Source organism: Dermacentor andersoni, chromosome 9 (assembly GCF_023375885.2).
Source record: "Dermacentor andersoni chromosome 9, qqDerAnde1_hic_scaffold, whole genome shotgun sequence".
Classification (NCBI taxonomy): Eukaryota; Metazoa; Arthropoda; class Arachnida; order Ixodida; family Ixodidae; genus Dermacentor; species Dermacentor andersoni.
The window spans coordinates 143,210,886-143,234,948 of NC_092822.1; the positions used below are offsets into that span (position 1 = coordinate 143,210,886).

The window sequence follows — 24,063 nt, forward strand, 5'->3', positions numbered from 1 at the left end:
CAGTGAGCATGTATTGCAATTGTTCCCCTGAGTTACTAAGCAAGGTAATATCAGGGAATCACAAGTTACTAAGGTATTCTCCATTAACTCTGATCCCCAATTCTTCCCAATCCAGGTCTCTGAATACCTCCTGTAAACACGCTGTGACTAGCATTGGAGAGATCGTATCTCCCTGCCTGACGCCCTTCTTCATTGGGATTTGGTTGCTTTCTTTGAGGAAGACTGCGGTGGCTGTGGAGCCGCTATAGATATCTTTCAGTATCTTTACATAAGGCTCGTGTACACCCTGATTTCGAAATGCCTGCATGACTGCTGAGGTTTCGACTGAGTCAAACGCATTCTCGTAATTAATGACGGCTATATAAAACGGTTGGTTATATTCCACATATTTCTTTATCACCTGATTGATAGCGCGAAAGTGGTCTATTGGTGAGTAGCCTTTACAAAATCCTGCCTGGTCCTTTGGTTGACGGAAATCTAAGGTGTTCCTGACTAAATGCGATTACTTTAGTAAATACTTTGTAGGTCCCCTTTCTTATGGATCAAGATTATGTTGGCGTTCTTCCAAGATTCCTGTATGCCCGACGCATTGAGGCATTGCGTATACAGGGTGGCCAGTTTGTTTAGAACAATCTCCCCCCATCCTTCAACAATATGCTGTTACCTGGTCCTCTCCAGCTGCCTTGCCCCTTTGTATAACTTCCAAGGCTTTCTGTTTTTCTTCCGGCATCGCTAGTGGGATGTGAAATTCCTCTACACTATTCCCTCTTCCATTATCGTCGTGGGTGCAACTGGTGCTGTGTAAAGCTCTGTAAAACCCTTCAGCCGCTTGAACTACCTTATCCATATTAGTAATGATATTGCCGGCTTTTCATCTTAACGCATACACCTGATTCTTGCGTATTTCTAGTTTCTTTACTGCCTTTAAGCTTCCTGCGTTCTGGAGAACATGCTGAGTGCTATCCATATTATAGATCCTTATGTCAGCTATGTTACGCTTGTTCATTAACTTGGAAAGTTCTGCCAGTTCTATTCTAGCTATAGGGTTAGAGGCTTTCAAAAAGAGACGTTTCTTAATCAGATCTTTCGTCTCCTGCGATAGCCTGCCGGTATCCTGTCTAACGAAATTGGCACCGACTTCTTTAGTACACTCCTGAATGATACACATAGGATTGTCGTTCTTTGCTGCAGCACTAAAGTCCTCTTCCTGAGTGAAAGCCGAATACCTGTTCTGTAGCTTGCTCCTGAATTGCTGCATTTTCGTTCTTACCGCAAACTCATTGATCGGCTTCTTATGTACCAGATCCTTCCGTTCCCTCCTGAGGTCTAGGGTAATTCCAGATCTTACCATCCTACTGTGAGTGCAGCGCACCTTGCCGAGCACGTCCACATCTTGTATGATGCCAGTGATTGCGTAGAGTATGAGGTGTATTTCATTTCTAGTCTCTCCATTCGGGCTCTTCCACGTCCTCATTCGGTTATATCGCTTGCGGAAGGAGGTATTAATTATCCGCAAATTATTGCGTTCTGCAGACTTTACTAGCTCTCCCCTGCCTTTCCTATAAGCTATGTCATATTCGCCCACAGACTTACTTTTCTCCAGCCTGGTTCTTGCCGACCCTGGCATTGAAGTCGCCCATCAGTATAGCGTATTTCGTTTTGACATTACCCATCTCCAGATATAACCTTTCGACTTGCTGGTCATGATGACTCGATGTTGGCGCGTAGGCCTGTACGACCTTCAATTTGTACCTCTTATTATGTTTTATAAGACCGGCCAACCTCTCGTTATGCTATAGAATTCCTGCATGTTACCAGCTATATCCTTATTATTCAACAATCCTACTTCTGGTTCTCGTCTCTCCGCTAAGCCGCGGTAGCATAAAACGTGCGCGCTTTTTAGCACTGTATATGCTTTATTTTTTCTTCTAACTTCACTGAACCCTATTATATCCCATTTAATACCCGGTAATTCCTCCAAGAGCACTGCTAGACTGGCCTGTCTAGATAACGCTGTAGGGTTGAACGTTGCCAGGTTGAGATTCTAATGGTGCCTGTCTGGATCCAGAGATTCTTATCACCCTTTCTTACGTCACCGGTGTGACCGCCGCCGGGGCTAGTTGCGTCGTAGTTGCTGGGGACTGAGTTGCGGGGTTTCTTTTTTGTATTCACATAGGAAGTTGTGACCAAGTACTGCACCAGGGTGGGCCAATGCTGCTCTGGTGAGGGAGTGCGTTTCCGGTCATCGGGATCAGGCCGTACTCCAGGCCTGCCCTCCAGGCGGAAAATTGCGGGGCACCGTTATTTGAACCACGGTCATCTTGCGCGCGAATTGGATGCTCTACGTCTACTCCATCGCTGCAGTGACCGATGCTAACGTAACTATAGACCACCATTTCTCAAATAAGTCTGTGCTGATGCCACTGATAAGATATTTATGTACTCACCTTAGTGCAGCAGCATCCAACTCTTGAGACCTGCTTGTGGCACCCATTACGAGAATCCGCTCTTCACTACCAGTGTGGAGCTGCAGCAGAGAGCAGTACACTCAGCTGAATGTAAGTGGCTTACGCGTCTTCGTGAGCAAGCTACAATGACTGCGTGAGTAGTATGGGTGTGCTCCCATTCTGACTTATACTGTAGGCAGTCTACGTTGACATCTAAGACTACTTTGAGCCACAGCAATGTAACACGTCTGCAATTACCTGGAGGGCGTCTCTGCAACACGACATCCCGTCGGGTTGAAAAAGTAGAAGCTAAGAAAGACACGTATAGTAATGGCTTTAATCCTGAGCGTGCAAACCTATGAAAAAGAACGTTGCTTACATCAAGCGCGCGAGCAAGTGTCAACTGTGTCGGGTGGCTGGTTGGCTTTAAAAAGGTAAATCAAGGTACTTCTCCATTCTGTGGTCCGTGTGGCGTCTTAAATAACATTACTAAATCCATGTGAGTATAGAAGTGTTTTAAAGTTGTGTGTCATAATTGAGAAAAGACGGCCGTGGCTTAGCTTGGTTAAGCCTGGTGATTGCGAAGCAATAGTGTGTTATTCTCGGATCAGCTGGTAGTATGGCTGGTGGCAGTCTTGGGTTATGCTAGTGTTACGGCTTACAATGAATCATCTAAGAGGAAGTCATCCGTCGAATCCGTGTATGCCGACAAACATTTCCCTCACCAGCGTGCCCATTGCAAAATCTTCCAGTATCGATTGGCCGACGGTGCGGTAACACTCCATTTTCTCCGCGTCGTAAGATATGCCCACTCTGATCGTAGCGCCCCTGGAGAGAGGAGCGGGAGTGAGGCCGCCATTGGTGGCTACCGCCTCGCCTCGCGACGGCGTGAGATGGGGCCCCGTTTTTACACAGCTGGTGTGACGTCACACCGACCCTAGCGCCCCTGGTGAGAGGAGCGGGAGTTAGGCCGCCGTTGGTGGCTACCGCCTCGCCTCGCAACGGCGTGAGATGGAGCCCCGTTTTTAACACAGCTGGTGTGCCGTCACTCTAGGTCACGTGGTGTAGCGTCACGCAGCGAGGTCACGCTAAAGGTCAATGGTGCCTACCACCGCCTCGCCATGGAACGGGCTGAAGTGCGACCTAATGTAGTATTGCTTCGCAATAAAATATGTGGTTTTACGTTCCAAAACCACTTTCTGATTATGAGGCACGCCGTAGTGGAGGTCTCCGGGAATTTTGACCACCTGGGGTTCTTTAACGTGAGCCTAAACCTAAGTACATCAGTCTTTTCGTATTTCGCCCCCATCGAAATGCGGCCGCCGTGGCTGGGATCATCGCATTGAACAAGCATATGCTGGTTTGCTTTACATAATTAAACAAAAATTTTATTGAGAGAAAGAAGTTATCCACATTTCCACCTGGTGGGCGATGAACTACTGCCAAGTTTATGGTAGACGAAAACAAAGTATTCGATGTGATGTGCATTACACGTTATTCATACAAGTCTTTTGAACTGAAAAATTATGTTTGGTGCTTAGAATTGTTACGACCCATAGCCCTATGGCACACTTCGATTTCATCTGGCATGAGCGGTTCATTAACGAGAATGCCAATTCGACAAACAGTCTTTATTAGATCATGATCTGCTTGCCGAATTCCTTTACTCTCCAAATTGCACTTCCTGGAATACTGCTTACTACCTGCGAATCTCTGCTCCTAATCTTCTAGCATCGTTCTCATACTTTTGCATTGGTTTTCTACAGCTGGGTATGCTTTCTTTAGCGCAACATTTCCTTTTACGAGTCGTTCATTCACTTCCTCCTTTTTCTCATACATTGTCATAGAAAGCACCACTTTTCTTCATGTCTCCGAGTTCCTTTCTTAGGTCTATCAATTATTTATTTTATTTCCTTGACTTCGTTGTTAAGTTCCTCCCAGAGGTTATCTAGACCGGGAGTCATTCTACTTCAATCAGTGCAGTCGAACAAGAACATAGATGAGGCACACCATGGAGAGATAATTGCAACAGCAAAGGCAGCAAGAATAAAACACAGAAAGAAATAGGCTGAAATATGTAAAAAAATCCAAACCTGCATGAACGGGGAGATAACTTTTAGCGAGCGTGCTTCTCAGCGGCCCCGCTGCCGTCAAGTTGCACGTCACAGCGATGCACCCTGCTTAAGTAGCCTTGCGATGGTCCCTGTGCCGACGTAGTCATCTGGCTGTAGTAAGCAGGTGTTTGCAGCTGCATGCCTCTGAGGGTAGGATTCCACGGCTACCTCTATGTTGAAGTAGCGCAGTTTCCAATCTGCTGTCACGTAAGGAATGTGTATGTGGAGGAAATTACATAATGCAACATGTCGATACAATTACATATTGCTAGACTCATTCTACGTGTGTTTCTTCAAAGATGGATGGATGGATGTGTGTTGTTTAGTGGCGCAAGGGCCAGGTGTGGCCAAAGAGCGCCATGACTGATAATGATGTGTTAAGCACTGATTGGTGAGTCACGATGACGGGGTGTAACATGGCTGTAAAGTGGCCTAAAATTAATCGCTATTGTAGGAGCATAAAACTATATATAGGTATAAAATTATGACAGTGATACGTGGAGTGGTCTCTGGGTATAGTACGAGTGACAAGTGATCATGGGGCTAAAATGCATGAACATGGAAATAGCACATATGTCTCCTCAAAGCCTTTGAGCCCAAAGGCTGGGAGGCAGGTGCTTTCTTTTAATGCAGCTACCGCAGCAGAAACCTTTGTTAAGAGGCTGTACTACGGATTTCCTGGGGCTATAATATGAAAACTATGTACAGCTTTTAAAAATTGAAACAATGATTGATGTTTAAAGAGAGGTTCCATACCTATAATCATTTGGGGATGAAGTGGGATTTGTTGCCGGTGAGGTAATGGGAAATGCTTTTCCCTATTTGCATCTAATTCTCTGCATTGCATCAGGATGTGAACCACGGTAAGTGGCTCACCACATTTATCACACTTGGGTGGATCACCACCTGACAAGAGGTATGCGTGTGTACTGTATGTGTGTCCTATTCTAAGTCTGCAAAGTGTTACTTCCGTGCGGCGGTTCTTTGATATCGGCGGCCAGTTACCAAGATACGGCTTGATAACATGTAGTTTATTTTCTGTTTGTTTGTCCCACAAGCGCTGCCAGAAAGCCCTTAGCTTTTTTCTTATTGAGGGCTTGAGGTCCATTACAGGGACAGTCGTGGAAGTGTCTGCAGCGTTCGTGTGGACGGATGTGGCTAGCTGGTCAGCCAACACGTTTCCTTCAATCTCGCGGTGCCCCGGCACCCAGCATAATACGATATGCTGCCTGGACGCATAGGCGGTGCATAATGCTGAATACAGAGATACAATTATAGGATTTTGATATTTCTTCACAGTTTTCAATGCGTTTACGACGCTCAAAGAGTCTGTATATATAACTGCCTTTGAGATATTCAGTTCTTTAATGTGTTTAACGGTAGCCAATATGGCGTAGGCCTCTGCTGTAAAGATACTTGTGCTCGTGTGCAGAACACCGGTATCCGAAAAGGATGGACCGACTGCTGCGTAAGATACGCCAGAATTACACTTTGATGCGTCTGTAAAGAATTCAGGACAGGAGTATTTGTGTTGTAATTCCAGGAAGTAGTTTCGTATATGCGCGAGAGGAGCGCGCTTTGTAACGGTTATGAAGGATGTATCACACTCTATTTGTTGCCACTGCCACGGTGGGGGCCGTATAGCAGGGGACATAAGGTGGTATTCAAGCAGGGGAAACCTTGTTTCTTCAGCTGTGTCTCTAACACGCAGTGAAAAAGGTTGTGCGACTGTGGGTCGGTTGCGAAAAAGTTGAGAACTGTACAAATCATTTATAGTGGAATACGCGGGATGCTCACTGTTTGCGTTCACTCTCAGAAAATACATGAAAGACGAGTATGTTCTCTGCAGATTAAGAGACCACTCATCCGATTCAACGTACAGGCTTTCCACTGGGCTTGTTCTAAAGGCGCCTGTGGACAGGCGAATTCCTAAGTGGTGGACAGGGTCTAGCATCTTTAGAGCAGTTGGAGTAGCCGACTGGTAAACTATGGCTCCATAGTCTAGTCGTGTGCGTATAAGGCTTTTATACAAGTTTATGAGGCATTTTCTATCACTGCCCCAGGTTGTGCGTGAGAGAACCTTTAAGATATTCATTGTTTTCATACATTTGTTTTTAAGATGCTTTATGTGCTGTATAAAAGTTAATTTCGCGTCCAAAATTATGCCTAGAAATTTATGTTCCCTGTTTACAGGCAGACGCGCATCATGCAGCACAATTTCAGGATCAGGATGCAGGCCTCTTTTTCTAGAGAAAACGACACAGGTGCTTTTTTGTGGGTTCAGTCTGAACCCGTTCTCGTCAGCCCATTTGGAGACCTTGTTAAGACCAAGCTGGACCTGTCGCTCACAGATTGCGAGAGAACTTGACTGAAATCCTATCTGCACATCGTCAACATATGTTGAATAAAAGATGTTATGCGGTATGTGTAGATGGAGAGAATTCATTTTTACTATAAATAGCGTGCAGCTGAGCACCCCGCCCTGCGGCACTCCAGTCTCCTGTACAAATTTCCGTGACAAAACATTGCCCACTCGAACACGGAATGTGCGATTAGCCAGATAACTTTTGATAACATTGAACATATTACCACGTATACCTAAGTGTGAGAGGTCTCTCAATATCCCAAACCGCCACGTAGTATCATAAGCTTTCTCCATATCAAGGAATACAGATAAGAAAAACTGCTTATGGACAAAAGCTTCACGGATACGTGCCTCGATGCGTATAAGCTGGTCACTGGTAGATCGACCCTCCCGAAACCCGCACTGGTATGGGTCGAGCAAATTGTTTGATTCGAGGAAGTGTAGTAGGCGACAGTTAATCATTTTTTCGAAAATTTTGCAGAGGCAACTTGTTAATGCTATGGGTCTGTAGCTTGATACAGAGGAAGGATCCTTTCCTTGCTTTAGAATTGGAATTACAATGGCCTCCTTCCAAACAGAGGGGATCTCGCCGGAAAACCATATAACGTTGTAAAGGTAAAGGAGGGTTTTCTGTGTTTCGGATGGTAGTTGTTTTAACATATCATATATTACGCGGTCTGAACCTGGGGCGGATGTATTACAACAGCTAAGTGCTGCCTGAAGTTCTGCTATGCAGAATGGTTCATTGTACGCCGCACTTTTAGCAGATTTTGTTTCTAACTTTTGCTGTTCTATTTGCGTTTTGTACTTTAGCAAGGTTTCGGAGTAGTGTGAGGAGCTCGATATGTATTCAAAGTGTGCTCCAAGAAAGTTGGCTTGTTCTTCAAGGCTTTCTCCGTGGCTATTTACTAGAGGCAAGGAATATGTTTGTTGCCCATTAACTTTCTTCACTCTATTCCAGACTTTTCTCTCATCTGTATAGGAGTTGATGCTTGATATAAAGTTTGCCCAACTCTCTCGTCTTGCTTGTCGGCGCGTTCTCCTTGCCTGGGATTTCACATGTTTAAAGTTTTCTAGGTTTGCAGCTGTTGGAGAATCGCGAAATATCGCCCACGCTTTGTTCTGGTTCCTCCGTGCTTGCCTGCATGCATCGTTCCACCAGGGAACACGCCGCTTGGAACCCATGCCGCTCGTTTGTGTAATACATTTACAGGCGGCATCCAGTATAAAAGCTGTAAAATATGCAACAGCGTCATCTATGGTTATACCGGACATCTCAGACCAGGTCATGTGTGTAAGAGTTCGGTACTGTTCCCAATCGGCTGAGTCAACCTTCCACCGAGGGACCTGCGGGGGAAGTTGATCTTGTTTCGGCGTAGTTAGGATTATTGGGAAGTGGTCACTCCCATACGGGTTGTTAAGCACATTCCATTTAAAATAGGGTAAAAGCGTCGGCGATAAAATGCTAAGATCTATGGCAGAGTATGACTTGTTGGCTAGGTTAAAATATGTGGGCTCCTTCGTGTTCAAGAGACATGTTCCGGAGGAAAAAAGCGCCTGTTCAATGACGCGACCTCGCGCATCACAGCGTGAATCGCCCCACAAACTACTGTGTGCATTAAAATCACCGAGAATCATATAGGGCTCCGGGAGCTCATCTATTAATGATTCTAAGTCGCGTCTGTGAAGCTGATAATGTGGTGGTATGTACAAAGAGCAGATGGTAATGAGTTTATTTAAAAGTACGGCTCGAACCGCCACGGCCTCAAGGGCCGTTTGGAGCCTCAAATGCTGACACGCTACACTTCTATCAGCAATGATAGCTACACCGCCAGATGATGCGACAGCATCCTCGCGGTCTTTCCGGAAAGTCATGTATTGTCGAAGGAAGTTAGTGTGCTTGGAAGTTAGGTGGGTTTCTTGCACACACAGCACTTTAGGTTTAAACTTACACAGAATTTCTTGGATGTCTTGTAGGTTTCTTAATAATCCTCTGATATTCCACTGTATGATGTCATCCATGTTAAAAAAAATTGTGCTGTGTGTCTCAAGAGAGAGGAGAATGACATTACTTTACAGGGCCTTTGTTAGGCCCTGTGATTGGTGTTTTGTCCTTTTTGGAGCGGTCAAGAGAACCTCGCCGCTCCTTCGGCGCTACCTGCGCCGTTTGGCTTGGACTGGTGTCCATGGCCTCTTGCGAGGCAGGGGACACCCGCTCCAGAGAGCGATGTGTGCGTCGCGTAGACTTCGTCTCAAGCGACGGAGTCTTCGTCCCCACGGGGCCGGAGGTCGACAGGACCCCTGTGGCCTCTGCGGTGCCCTGGCTGCTGCCGGAGCTTGAAGAGGCCACTGGTGTGGACACTTTGAGAGATGGCAGGGCAGCATTGGCTGCTCCCACCGTAGGGGCGGGTGGCGTTAGCCTCGGCACGCTAGGCGTGGTCCGGGCTGCCGCCAGAGGCCGTTGTGGTGCCACCCCCCGTTGCACCACTTCAGCGAAAGATGTTTTCAGTGAAAATAACGAAGAGACCCTTTGTCGTGCTTCACGGAATGTTATGTTCTCCTTAAATTTTACTGTAAATATTTCTTTTTCTCTCTTCCAGGCTGGACAAGCTCTGGAGTACGCAGGGTGACTGCCGTCGCAGTTCGCACAATGTACCTCATCATTATTGCAGTCGTCAGCAGAGTGACCGGTTGCGCCGCACTTTGCGCACATAAGCTGTCCTCGGCAGCTCTGGGATGCGTGACCAAATCTCTGACATTTGAAGCAACGTCGCGGGTTAGGAATATAGGGTCGAACATGCAGTTTTACATAGCCGGTTTCAAGAGACTCGGGTAAAGTAGTTGAACTGAAAGTGAGTATTAAATGCTTCGTTGGGATTTCGTTGTCATTCCGTCTGATTTTGATGCGCTGCACATGGATTACGCCTTGGTCCTTCCATCCATCCAGGAGTTCTTCTTCATTCAGTGTCATTAGGTCTTCATCTGAAACTACGCCTTTGACTGTGTTCATAGTTCGATGTGCGCTGACAGAAACAGGGATGTTACCAAATGCTACGAGGTGTGCAAGTCTGTTGTATTGTTCCTTGTCCTTTAGTTCCAGGAGCAAATCCCCACTTGCCATCTTTGTTACTTTGTAGCCAGCTCCAATGGTCTCTTTTAGGCACTTGGCGACAAGAAATGGTGAGATTACTCTAGCTTTAGTAGATAACTGTTCACAGTGAAGTACGTGGAATTTCGGGAAAGTTTCTTTGTTTTTCGGAATGAATAGCGAGGTTCCGTCGGTGCGTACCCTTTTCGAGGCACGATCGGGTGAAAACGGGTTCGAGGATCCCATGGAAAAAAGTAGGTTGTTCGGCAACGGCGTCTGCCACCCACCACGGAGCCCAACAAGGGGACGTGGCAGAACATGTAAACAAGTCTGCACAGCGCCAGCAGTATGCCGTTACTATAACCCAATATGGTATACCCAAGGTAGGACAGCCACACCAGGTTAACCCTTGCCGCCAAGAAAACTCGAAGTGAATGGAAAAGATGAGAAGACAGGAAAGATGAAAAGGGGAAGAGAAAGACGAAGATGAGGGTAGAGAGAGACAGGAAAAGGCGACTGCCGGTTTCCTCCAGGTGGGTCAGTCTGGAGGTGCCGTCTATGTGAAGCAGAGGCCAAAGAGGTGTGTTGCCTCCGCCGGGGGGCCTTAAAGGTCCTAACACCCGGCATCAGCTCAACCCCCAGGATCCCCCTTTCCCCAGACACGGCTAAGCCGCGCACGGCTACACGCGGGAGGGTCCAACCCTCATCTGCTCGGGTCCGCGGTGTCGCAACACACCAAACGCCTGCTCACGGAGACGCCCCTGCGGGGTTTTCTTCAAAGATGAGCACAGTCAACCCAAAGAAGAGAAAGTGGCCCTTTGCTGAGCTGTCAGCCAAGTTGCACAAAACTATAACTATCTTTGTAAATACACGATGTAAATACTCTTCTGTGCAATTCCTTGATTCATTTGACATGCTAGCAGAGGCACATATTCTCACTTTTCACCAAAGAGCCCCACAGCTGCTGCATAACACTCATTCCTTACATTGCTAGAAACAGGTGAGCGTTTAGCACAATAAAATTAGTTGGCGTTAGTTGGTTTATAACATGACATGCATGTATCTTCTTTCGCAATTTTTCGTGCGTGGTATAGTACGTATTTATACTAGCACGTTCGGCCAAACAGTTCAAGCAAAATTCCGCAGTACCTCTGCTGTCCACATCCTTAGTAACATAACCGCTGCCAACTCACCTATGGCTGATCTGTAGGCAGTATGAACATCTCGCTGAGTGCCTGCTTGGCCTCTTTCTGGCCAGCAATGTCGCTGAACAGCACCTCGGGACAGCCATCCACGATCTCCTCCAGGATGATGTGCGCCAGCTGAGAGTCGGCACCCTTCAGCGCTGATACGACACTCGCCTCTCTTATTTGCCACGGAAGGAGCCTCCGCCGGGCAGGCACGGGCCAAGGGGGGTAAGGAGGGGGCACGGCGCCCTTCCCGAAACAGAGGCATGCCCCTCCTAAGTGTGCCGCCACACCTCACAAACATTACTAAAGCACTGCCAAATCAATTTGAGACTTGACAGCTATTCAGCGCTCAACATTTTGCTGCAGTTCTCGCTCCTTTTGGATGGTGGTAGTTATCGGCATCTCCAGTGGCGTGAACGCGTCTTGACATCGATTAGGTGCCCGCGCGATTAACTCGAGATGCGTTCGGTTTTCACCCTCCATTTCAACGATCCGGCGCATCACGGTTGCTCCATTAGTTCAACCTGTTTGACCCCTCCCCCCCCCTCATTACCGCAGAAAACTAACGCTGAAAACTAACGCTGAAAACTAACGCTGAAAACTAACGCTGAAAACTAACGCTGAAAACTAACGCTGAAAACTAACGCTGAAAACTAACGCTGAAAACTAACGCTGAAAAATAACGCTGAAAAATAACGCTGAAAACTAACATCGAAAGCTAACATCGAAAGCTAACATCGAAAGCTAACATCGAAAACTAACATCGAAAACTAACATCGAAAACTAACATCGAAAACTAACATTGAAAAGTAGTTAGACTGAAAAGTAGTTAGACTGAAAAGTAGTTAGACTGAAAAGTAGTTAGACTGAAAAGTAGTTAGACTGAAAAGTAGTTAGACTGAAAAGTTAGAACCTTGGCCCGTGCCTCCCGACGGGTCGCGGTATCCGTGAAGGCGGCTGCTCACCCTGGTAAACGAAACAAGCATTTCATTCGAAGGTTACATTTCCCTTTGCTTCGAAAGAAGTGAGTGAATGGGCAACACTACGGCTGCACATCACATATCAAACGTATTTACCACAAATACACGGCTATCATTAGAATGGACCCTGATACTGCTACAAAAATGTTTGTGCTATCCAAAGTTCGTAATATCCTAAACGCCTCACTTTCATATCTTTGGTCGCGATGCGTAACAACGGTAAAAAGATAGTGACGAAAGTCCTAAGTAATAAATAAATAAAGCCAGTTTCACCTTAAAGGTGAGCATCGATTTCGGTAGCAAATTAGTAGACGGCTATTCGAAGTAAGGAGAGTAGTTTTATAGCCCGTAAAGTTGCAAAGATTAGCTTACCAACTATGTTAACAAGCATGGTGTCACGTGCGCACATGTAAAGAAGAACACATCACACCCGATGACCGCGGAAGGTCACTGCCGAAACGTTGGAGCGAGGAAACATGGCAGCAACAGTGAGCGAATTCACGTTCCTGCTGTCTCCCTTCAAGGCCTACGAAGCTAGCGGCACTGGGTACACTTTGTCCGCATCACAGTTCGCTTTCAATATACAGTGCCTGCGCCGTTAACAGCAGCCGCCAGAGCAGAACCACATCGCTCCCCAACCCCGTGCATCACGCAGGAAAGACGGCGTACTTCTGCCCTGCTTCCCACCCCCTCCCTCACTGGCACAATATTGAGCCGTATCGACACGGCAAAGTCCGTTTTATACCGCCGATTTTGAAGAACAATACCGCTAATTTCTTTGGCTGTAGCCGATAGTTCGTTGTAGTGCTGACCGTTAAAAGCGATCTTCGTCGCATTAATGAGATAGGTAGAGCACACTAATGTGAAAGTATGGCGCGTTATAATCGAAAGTCTGTTGTACATGGGTCCTTTGTAATGAGCGTAGGCTCTCTAACGAAAATAGGTTTCGTTTGTGTGCACCAGCACATGTGAATTCACCAGATTGAGAATGCCCATTGCACATTACAACACTACTACAGCTCTGGAATACGGTGGACTCCCTTGTAGCGTCCAAGTATGGACCACTAGTAAAGGGAACACCTAAGTAACAACAAGGAAATGCTGTAATGGTAATACAGGTGACAGGGAGAGAGCCTCTGTGCTTGCCACATGGCTGGGCATTGTTACAGCGCCAATGAAATAAAAAGTCTAGCACGAGACCAGAATAGTCAAGCGACGGTGCGCTTGACAGTGCAGCATAGGCAGATAACACTTTAGGCTCTTACAATGCTAGTGATACAGAGGAATTAGGTAGCTATTCACAAGAGCAGTATTACAGCAGTCATGTTGCAACTTGCATTCATATGGTGACCATACAAAAGTGCATTTGTCTACCCAACAACATTTGAGTGTTAAAAGTGGAAACAGCCTGGCACTCTCGCTGCAAAGATGTTAAATGCATCGCCATTTTTCCTTACATTACCTCGCCTATACCGGGTCACTAGTACTCATTTCTTTTCATTGCCAATGAACCACAAACACTGGCCACTTCTTATCAAGGCCTCATTTACCATTCCTAATGAAGGGTGACATGTGTTTTGCTGCTGCAAAGCAACGAATTACTTTCAAGGGCCAGGCAGTTCAGATTGCATAACAAAGGCACTAAACCCCCAAGTTGTGTCTTGGGCAAGTGCGCTGGTGACATGCGCCGCCTGTCCCACTTGCCTGGCTGGTCATTCTGACGCCGTTCATGGCCCTCTTTAGCCACGAGGGGCCGTCATCACTATTGACGGCGCCTTTCCGGGCTACCTTTTCCCACTGCCGCCGCTTTGGTGTGGCCTGGCGCCGGGCCACGCCCGCATGCCAGGGCAGATGATCACCGAGGTGTTGTATCTTCACCATTGTTTCTGCGCAGCATACAAATGCAAGACAAATGTAGCAGCAATACAGAGCGCAGGCAACATGCCATCACTCTAACAAGCTGACTAAAATGTCAATGCGAAACGCCAGTCAAGTAAATTGTCAGTTCTTACATTTGTGCGTGCATGTCGACATTGCTAACACGGGTGCCGACTAATATATCGGACACCGATAATCCGGACGTGATCACTAATTCCTTCAAACGGATGTTTGGACGAGTTGGTAAGCCATTTTAAGCAGAAGAGCGCGTATTTTGACAGCGACAAGAAAGGAGACACGACGCGGTAATTCATACAGCATCGCGGAATTGCCAATGGCCTCGTAGAGTTCATTTGTAAAGACAACCGATATTTCGTACAGCAGCCAGCTCTACATTCGGTTATCTGGACTCCATGGATGTAGCCTACGCTGGCTCGCTGGCATTACCTCCTCTGGCAACCTTGACAAGGCACTAAGTACGGCCTGAGATCCGAGACATCAATTATGGCATCAGAGATTGCACGTTAGACTGCCGTCGCCGAGGCCTTGCCTTGTTCGCAGCACTAGGCTAGAGAGTTAACTGCAATGCCTATATTTGAGGCTTTGCGTGAACTGTACGGCACGTCAACATCGCGATCATGAGATTATTTCACAGCAACTCCACCCATGCGCTACTCTCACCATACTGTTTGAGTTTGCCTTTGGAACAGCGTTCCACTATTGTGTGTTTGTTTACTTTGCGTTCAAGATAGCGCACTGCAGGCTCCAGGAAGTCCTTCTCGTGAACTTATTGAAAGGCCGCGTAAATGGTACCAACGGTGCCCCGCAGCCCAGATGACTCCACAACTGAACAGCCTGAACCTACCGCCTATCACAACGTGCTCATATGCGGATACCATTGATGACCTGAAAGGCTGCAGTGAGCCACTGTTGCATTTGAAGACAGCAGAGGTCTACAGCGTGGTGTCCCAGTGTGCCGTACTGAACGATGACAAAATAATTGTGCAAGTTCTACCACCGTGAAACAGCGACTCTAAATTGGATGCTAATGTGCCGTGTGCTTCGAAGCCTTCACAGGCAGATCTGAGTCGAACGTCTCAAGTCGTTGCATGGGCGTGCAGCAGGAAAATGCCAGAAATAAGCGAAGTGCATGTACCAATGAATCGAGAACTTTGTTGCAGGGGGGTCTTAAGACGTAAAAGAAATCTGTTTCGGATACATTCGTTTTAATCGGAATTCCATAGTTCAGACTTACGTTCGCCGTGGAATATGAATTACTAATGGAAGGACCCTGGTACGAAAGATCAGCTGCAGCTACAATTTCTTTAGCTCATATTGCTACGGAATATTGCTATTGCTAGGCTAGCGCGGGCTGTTGCCTCTTGTCCAAGTGCGGCGTATTACGTTGTAAATATACTTGTATATAGCTTTTCATCTGCGTCTTCTCACTTAACAATATTGTCGATCTACCTGGTCCAGATTATTCGTGGGACCAAAGATTGCTTGTTTTACGCGTATTTTTTCTTTAATCTTGCGCTCTACTTTTTTGAGAGCATCTAGTGTCAACAGGTCCTGTGCAAACTGAATGCCAAGAGATTCGATGATGATCTCCATCGCACTCAATTAGTATTACTCGAACTCATAAAGACTTGTCAAGTGGGTCTGTCCATGCCTTAGAGTTTATTACTACAAATAAAGCAGGATTAGCTTACGTACCTAACCAGAGACCGTTGAGCACCATTTTAAACGCACTGCAGATATTTGATTTTGCTTGTCTTTGCGCGCATCAGTTGTGCAGTTAATTGAATGTTTACCACCCTCAGAGAGGTACAAGAACAACGGAACATACAACCGCTCAGAATATGAATCGAGATAATCCTGCCGATGGAATGATTCCCTGTCGTAGTGGCTAAAACAAGCCATGTTATTGCGTTAAACGTTGATTTACATTTTTACTTATTCACTAAAAGTCACCAAAAATAACCTTTGCCAGCCCGAACGGAAAAAAAACATTTAGGCTGCGTAAGGAGTCCACGTGACCTGCTTGTCTGCACAGTTCCTGGTCTTTTTTTAGTATTGCAATTTGCAGATAAGCCTTTGTTTGCAATGCACAGAAAAGTGGTGCTGCCTTCGTGTCTCACGAGTTAGCTTGACTCGTCTATTGACAGAGCGACAACGGGACCCAGCACGCCATAACTCGCCCGCCTTCTTGTTTTCAAATGGGGTCGTAAAGGTCAAAGTATAGGTTGTTAAGCGCAGTTACAATTCCTCCTGTGAATGCAGAACCAACCATGCAGAACATTTCGCAATTTGTGAGCCAGGCTGACAACAACGCTGACAATTTTGTCTTTGCTGGAGGTGGGACATTTTTTTATGGGCTGCTGATGTCCAAAAATCCTTACTAAATATTCACACGCTTTCGAAGTACTGCGCTGCAGATGTCAACCGCACCGACACGACCACCACCACACACCACCACCAACACCACCGTCAACACCACCGTCAACACCACCGTCAACACCACCACCACTCGTTAAAAATCGATTATCAATCTCTAAGTTTCGAAATGCGTAAAGTGTTTGATAATACTTTGACTTCTACTAAATCATTTGTGCATATTCTTTACGGCAAATCCCCTGGTCAAACTCTAAAAGAAAGGTCGAAGGCACCCGTGTTATTCAGTAACCAATCATAGGTTAAAAATAGGCATAAATCAACGGTAGATGTAGTCAGCGTCAGATCAGTCAATGAAAACAAAACCTTTGTCTGCCAGCCGTGTTTTGATGCACTGGACAAAGTCACCAGAGCCAAATTGAGCTGCTTCCGAGTTACAGAAAGACGAAGATGACAGGCGGATAACTTGAACTGCAAAACGTAACGCAACATATCTTCTCAAAAGTTTCGCACTATTATTAGCTGCAGCAAGGTATATATACAAAAACACCACCTCGCGTGTTAGGCGCACAGTACTGTGGCGCGAGACTGAACATAGTACGCGCCGTAGCAAACGACACCGTTGTCGCCCCCCCTGTCCGCAACAGCGGGCAAAGAGCGCATTGGGGCACCCTGGGCATTGTTGAAGCACAGCACTCTCTTCAGTCAAGTGCCAGTATTGTGGTTTGATGAAGGGCTTACAGTTAAGGTCCATATTTAAATGTGCCGGTTAAGCAGCTGAAAACCCCCTTTTACTCTGAATGTGTCGCACTGGGGCCTCAGAGATAGCCAGTAATATGATGCTGCCCACAGAAGTATACGGGCCACAGAGGCTTACGTCTGGGTACGCAGCAATCAGTTCAAAATTTCTATCTGCAGTACCTTTCGCAAGCTATGCAGTGATACATTGAATTATAAGAACTCCAGACAAAGCTATCAGAATCTCAAATTTGGTGCGAGGCCCGTTTCGTGCAGAAATTTGTGAATAATTTCACGTGACATGGCGCCGCATTGCTAATCTGGTAAGCGTAGGGCTTCAATGGCACTTCACAGCAATCCACTACGTACCAATCTTGTTTTTGAATGTTTGGTGAAAGCAATGCACAGGTGCAGCTGGGCCACCCTTGTACAAAGTTGCACAGCACGCTTCACTTCACAACATTTCCGTGCAGTGAGTGGTACAGTAGGTGCTGTGTGTATGTACTGCAGGCTTTCAACAATGAAATCTTCGCTTCATGCAAACTGACTACCAGCTCACACGGAAGTCATTAGTGCCAAGTCCTACCACACACAATCAGATGAGGAAAGACATGCAGTAAAGAGGCAAAAATACACCGTGTGCGGACAAGTTCACATTCGTGACCACAAAGGTGAGAGAGAGCAACACATTCAGCACTGAACACAACTAAATATCAGGCACACAAGCCTCGAAGTAGACAGCTCGAGAGATTGTGATCATTCAGTTGTGTTAGCTTCACAAGTACTATTGAAGGCCAGAGACTACCAATTGATCAATTTTCAGCAAATGGGGATTTTTGATTGATTCGGTCAGACATTTCATAGCAACAGTGTCTACGAGACCTGCTGCCGCAGAGGGCTGCACCTTAAGATTGACCACTTTATCTACAAGCAGCCAGATCTTCGTTCACAAGTTTTTTTTTGCATTTCATATCCACCCGAATGTGATTGCCGTCATGCCCCGCTAAAAATTTACGTGGCCACTGAGCCCTAATGCCATGTACACAACAGGAGCCTGATTCACAATTATTCTCTTTCTAATGTCTTCGAATTTCCAAGTAGGAAGTCGTTCTGAAGTACCCTTTTTGTTTTCCGCAATCACACCTAAATCTATAGTAAAGGTATGAAAACAAAATTTTCATGAAGACTTTAACATCCCTCGTACTGGATGAAGCTGCACACCAAGAAACTCTGCAATTTTTGGTGCCTCGAGGCAGTTGCAGGATCACTAGACAAACTAGGGCCAATAGAAGGGACCATCACCAACCTAGAAAGTCGAGCCTGTCCTGGGCGATCTCAAGGTTGGCCCTCATCTTCTCCTTCAGGGTATTTGCCCACTCCCAGGTAGGACCTGCATTTGCCAAGATGCATCTCAGAAGCGAACTTTGTAACACTGGATTCCTCCAGGCTCTCAGTGAAGAAAAAGGTATAGTTTCACTTCACGGGCGAAGCATTCATAGTGATTGCAAAGTAGCAGCCAACTACACAAAGTAAGGGTCCTAGATATGTAAGCGTTATATATACCATATATATTCAAATCTAGGCCGGCCGTTTTTACAAATATTCATATACAAAACTCTAGGTATGTCAGAGTCTCGAGGATTTAAAAAAACGCCCCTGTTTTTATTAATGTGGTCCATAGCTAGCACCATCCAGAAAAGTCAGTATCGTAGCCGCTACTAGCCCGGCCAGTCGCCAACTGAATAACACCAGCGAAGTTGTTTTCCCCTGTGTAGTATCGAAGCTTGTTCTGTTATCGGCATGAGACGTGGCGTACCACTTTCAAACTAAACGTTGGCAAGGCCACGCTGCTGGCGCGAAGATATGTATACGTCACCTCAAGGCTATAGCCTAGAAAGCCAAGGTTCCTACCAAGTCGCAAGGACCAAGCACCCTGGCGAAAGCAAGGACGTATGTGGTTCAGCTCTGAACGCGTGACCTCGACGGAGTCGCCCTTCTCTTCCAAGACTAGAGCCCCGGGGCCGCCGCAGCTGCCGAAGAAACTGAAGATCCAAGCTAAGAAGATAGATCCAGGGCCACACGACACCCAACAGGTGAGCTGGGCTTAAGTTGTATCTCGCACTGCTCCTACTACAGAACACCCTGAGTATCAGAGAATCATAGCCGAGAATAGACAGCTAAGAAGAACTAGCAACACTTTGCAATAAGAGAGTGTTTTCAGTGCGAGGCTTAGTAAGCTGGAGGGAGCAGCTAATCTTACCCCACCACAACCCATAGCACCCCCATCAGGCACGGAGGTCATGCTGCTAAGCATAATGCAACAGATGCAGCAACTGCAGCAAGAAATACAACAGCAAATATCTATGTTTAACGACTCTTATTTGACCGCACGACGTGAAGCTCGTAAGCGCACAGATGCAGGACCCTTGTCCAACTCTACAGCTCCAGCCTACTGCCGCATTAGAAACGCTACAGATGTCACCGACCTTTTATACCTTGTATAAAATTCCCTAAGCCCACCGGAAGTAATCTGCTTGCAAGAAGTGGACTACCGTCCAGGAACACTATTGTGCTATTATACGCTCTTCAATGCAAAATACCATTGTGTCGCTACGCTGGTATTCAAAACTATAACTGCCACTGCCCATTATTCCTATGGTCGTAAAGAAAATAATCACCAAACAATCGTGGTTACGCCCGAGAAAAGTGGCAGAGCCTTTCAGTCGTTCTAAATGTGTACAGTCGCAAAAAAAAACTCAAATGTGACACAGGTGAAACACGGACACTTTACTACCTTCCTAAACCCCACTAAATTTATTACTGGCGCCAAAGACAAAAGAGTGGTTGTCAGAGATTTCAACGCTCCCCACACCACGTGGCGCTATCATAGGGACTCGGCCAAAGAAGACAACCTCCTCAACATGGAGGAAACGCTAAGACTACAAACAGTTATCCTACCGACAACACCCATACGCCTAGGCAACAATATAAGTAGATACACATTTCTAGATCTCACCTTCACTTACAACATTAAATAAGCAACTTGGATCAACCTAGGAGAGAACTTGGGAAGCGATCATCGAATCCTTAGAGTATCCATATCTTCTAAGCTCCGTAGAGCCATAGGTGACGCCATTCTAACGGACTGGGTTGCCTTTCGCTCCCACCCATTACCTGACCACATGCCGAGCAATGTCCAGGAATGAAACAAACATGAAACATATGAAAGAGACCCACGACCAAACACAAATAGCTCGAACGCTCGTTGGAAACACCAGCAGCAGACCACGACCTACGTCATTTGTGGGAGAGCCGCAAAAGCTTGCCCAAGGCCTCAAACGCACCCTGTTACGCTGGTTAGCGGCCCTCAAATAAGAAGCCGATGCCTATGCACCCCATGAAGTTACCGAAGGATGGGTACAATTCTGTAGCTCTTCACAGAACATTTTTGGCACAGCACAAACCTGAACCGTTCTGCGTAACAAGCTGGATCGCGACAAATCCAAAACAGCTACGAGTAGAACACTACAAAGAATAGCGGACGAGTTCCCGGGTACAGACCAAGAGCTGATCCAAGCCTTAGTCGCAAGCTATATAAGAGACCAACCTCACCCGCTTGTAACGCTCAGTATAGTGGGGCACCCAACCCAGAACTGGATACTCCGCTCACCGAAGCAGAAGTTCTTACAGCTGCACAAGCAGAAAAAGAACCACGGCGTCGGGGCCAGATAAAATTGCAAACGCAATTATTAGGAATCTCAGTGGAGATATCTTGGACTATATTACCGACTACCTCAACCAACACTGCCGGGAGCAAGGTTGCGTACCTCCAGAGTGAAAGAAAGCAAATATAACTATACCTAAAGCAGGAAAAAACTCCAGCAGTTGAGGTCCTGCGTCCCATCTCGCTCACCTCTTGCATGGGCAAACTATAAGAGTCATATAGAACCGCCTTTAAAATTACATCGGATGAAATCGCTTTTTCCCACCTACCATGCTATGCTTCAGATCAGGACTGTCCACACAGGACGCCTTTCTTCTTCTAAAAGAAATCTAATACTGCATACCTAGGGGTAGCGAGCACCTAATTCTTGACCTCGACCTCAAGGGCCTTTCGATAACATCTTATATAAGGCTATACACAACGAAATCAATGCCATAGGGTGCGGTGAGCGGATATTTGCATATGCCAAGTCCTTCCTCACTAACCAAACAGCAACAGGCATTGGACAGACCTGGTCCGATCCTATAGACATGCCTAACAAAGGAACTCCTCAAGGAGGAATAGCATCGAACTTCTATTTAACAGCTATGCGCAGACTTGCTCATACCCTAGAGTAAGTCCCGGAATTAGGCTACACCTGATATGCGGACGATATAACTTTTTGGGCTACATAGGGCTCTCTAGCGCAAAAAGAGCAAACGCTTCAGGAGGCGGCCGACATAGTCTAGTTTCCCTAGGAACAGCGGACTTATGTGCGCCCCTCAAAAGTAAGACGTTATCGGTGTTCACAATCCTCGATATAGAACGAGTGGACAAATAAGTCTCAGCGTGGACCGCCGCACCATTGCTGAAGTCACCCAAGCCCGAATTCTGCGTTTCTCAGTAAAAGCAATGACAAGGCTAGACGCACAATCAAAAGTTTATGCAGCAGAGCTAAACAGATCTGTAAGATGATACGCCGCTGGACTGATCACCATAAAGGAATGAGACACCGTACGGCCAGTCTAAGCTTTAGTCCTTAATCTAATATCGTACGGGCTTCACTACCACCACCTGGGCAAGGCCGAAGAATACGAAGTAGAAGCTATAATTCCCAGCGCGTATAAAGCTGCCTTAGTGCTGCCCTATACAAACTCCAGCTAAGAGGCTTTAGGCCTTGGGCCTACATGACACTTTGCGGAGCTTTAACCTGCGGTACTGGTTTCGCAGAGAGACCACCTCAGCACTACCCCTGAAGTCAGGACTATGTTAGCCCGCATAAAAGTGCCACCCTCTATATGTATAGAGGATGCTTTAGAAGATATGACGAAAGAGTATCGCAAGCGCATATGCACCATACCGTTTCCAAGCATATGCATCATGATACCCGCCAAGTTCGTCGTTCGGCCAGGGTCAAATGGCTACGCCACCAGTTGGCACTCAAACCATATGCAACATATGTAGATGCTGCTACATACGCAAAATAACGTTACACAGCAGTACCTGCAGCCAAAACCACTAGCCCCTTGTCACCGTATTCCTAACCACACCTTGCATAACATTTGCGGAGACTGCAGCGACAGTCCTACCTATCCAAAATCAGGAGAGGAGACGCCACTTTTCAACAATAGTACCTGACTCTCAAGAGGCGTGCCGTCTATTTATGACAGGCCGTTCACCTTCTACTACCCTTAGGTTGCTAGGTCGTAAGCTACAACTTTACCAGGCTGTAATATGGTGCCCAAGACTCTCAGGCCTCGTAGGCAACGAGGGGGCTGATGATCTAGCTCGTGATTTTCGTAACCAAGCGGAGCAGCCCAGCTCACAGGCATTGCCTATGCCGAAACAATGTTGGAACACCAGCGATTAACACGCCAAAAATACGCTTCCCTGCACAAATCCTTCAACGGGGAAGAGGCCACAAACCTCCGAAACATCAAGAACGATGTTTATCCACACATCCGAAAACTACACGCACGCTACCCTAGGCAATATCAAGATAGATGCCCGCAGTGTGGTGGTAGACCAACCCTTTTCCCACATCTCGCAGGCATGTGAAAGAGTGCCGGCCGGAGTTAGCTATTCAGCCTAGCATAAACAAACAACAATCATAAGCGGAGCAGTGGGAGGTACAACTCGCTAGCTCGGACCTGGGGGTGCAGAGGACGCTCCTCGAACAAGTCCAGCAGGCGGCCAAGGCCAGTGGAGCCCTGGACTAAGGGAGCCACACATCGCTCTTCGAACCCTTCTTCCCGATTCCTTTATTAATAAAGTTTACTACAACTACTACTGCAAGCAGCAGATGCATAGCAAGCCAGGCAGGAGTTCATCACCTAAAACAAGAACGCCCGTCGGTGGAAGGAGCAACGGGAGGCGCTTTTGCGTGTGCCGCAACATGTAGACCACAGAGTTAAGGAGGATAAGTGCGCAATTACAGTGAGGAGCTGTTCACCGAGATCACGCCGCGTTTTGACGCATGCGACGCCGCACTGTCTGCGCATGCATGGGCGTGGACGCTCAATTGCGCGCGCGTCCACAAGGGTACGTGTGGTCTGGGTATAGGGACGAGGCTGATGGTGGGGATGACGTAGAGTGAGCTCGGCATGTTCATAATAAGTAAATGCTGTTATGAATTCGCGGACGCTGTCCGAACTTTTTTCGTGCACCCTACATTTCAGGTAAGCTTTCTTCTGGCTTTGGACATTCGGGGCTCAGCTTCGAATCGGGGCTGGCCTAGATTATAGTAAATACGGTAGCAGTACACATTCAATGGTTAAAATAACGCTAATTAAGCATGGTATCACGGATGCACAGGCACATTTGGCTATCACTTCATGACTGGAAGCACTCAGTGTCACAATGCTGACATGATGAAGAGCGCCGGTCTTGAAATCGAGCGATTCAAGCTCCTTTGCCCTTCTAAGGTGTCTCTAAAACTTGAAGTTACACAACTTACAAGACTAGGCGCTTGGAAAGCTAGTGCACGTGAAGTGATTAGCATCTGAGCTTGCCCACCATTTGCAGTTGCCGCGCACAACCTCTAAGATACACCACATGGGCTGCATCAGCATTAGGCAGCACATGTAGCAATGCGCAGCCATGCCTGAACCAAGGGAGACAAAAATGCTCACCTGGCGCCTATCACTCGCTTGATCATGTTGCCATG

The 24,063-nt window shown here is 46.8% G+C and overlaps 1 protein-coding gene across 1 annotated transcript in view; it reads right to left on the reverse strand.

Annotated features, from left to right (window-relative positions):
* Nucleotides 1–11,207: 11,207 nt before the first annotated feature.
* The window catches only part of LOC129385323 (spastin-like), a 33,440-nt gene continuing 20,584 nt past the window's right edge, over nt 11,208–24,063 (reverse strand). The window contains exons 3-5 of the mRNA XM_072284614.1: nt 18,501–18,584; nt 13,885–14,070; nt 11,208–11,476 (exon numbers count right to left, since the gene is read on the reverse strand). Coding sequence (XP_072140715.1) covers nt 11,208–11,476; nt 13,885–14,070; nt 18,501–18,584 — 539 coding nt within the window. The remainder of the gene's footprint in view (nt 11,477–13,884; nt 14,071–18,500; nt 18,585–24,063) is intronic.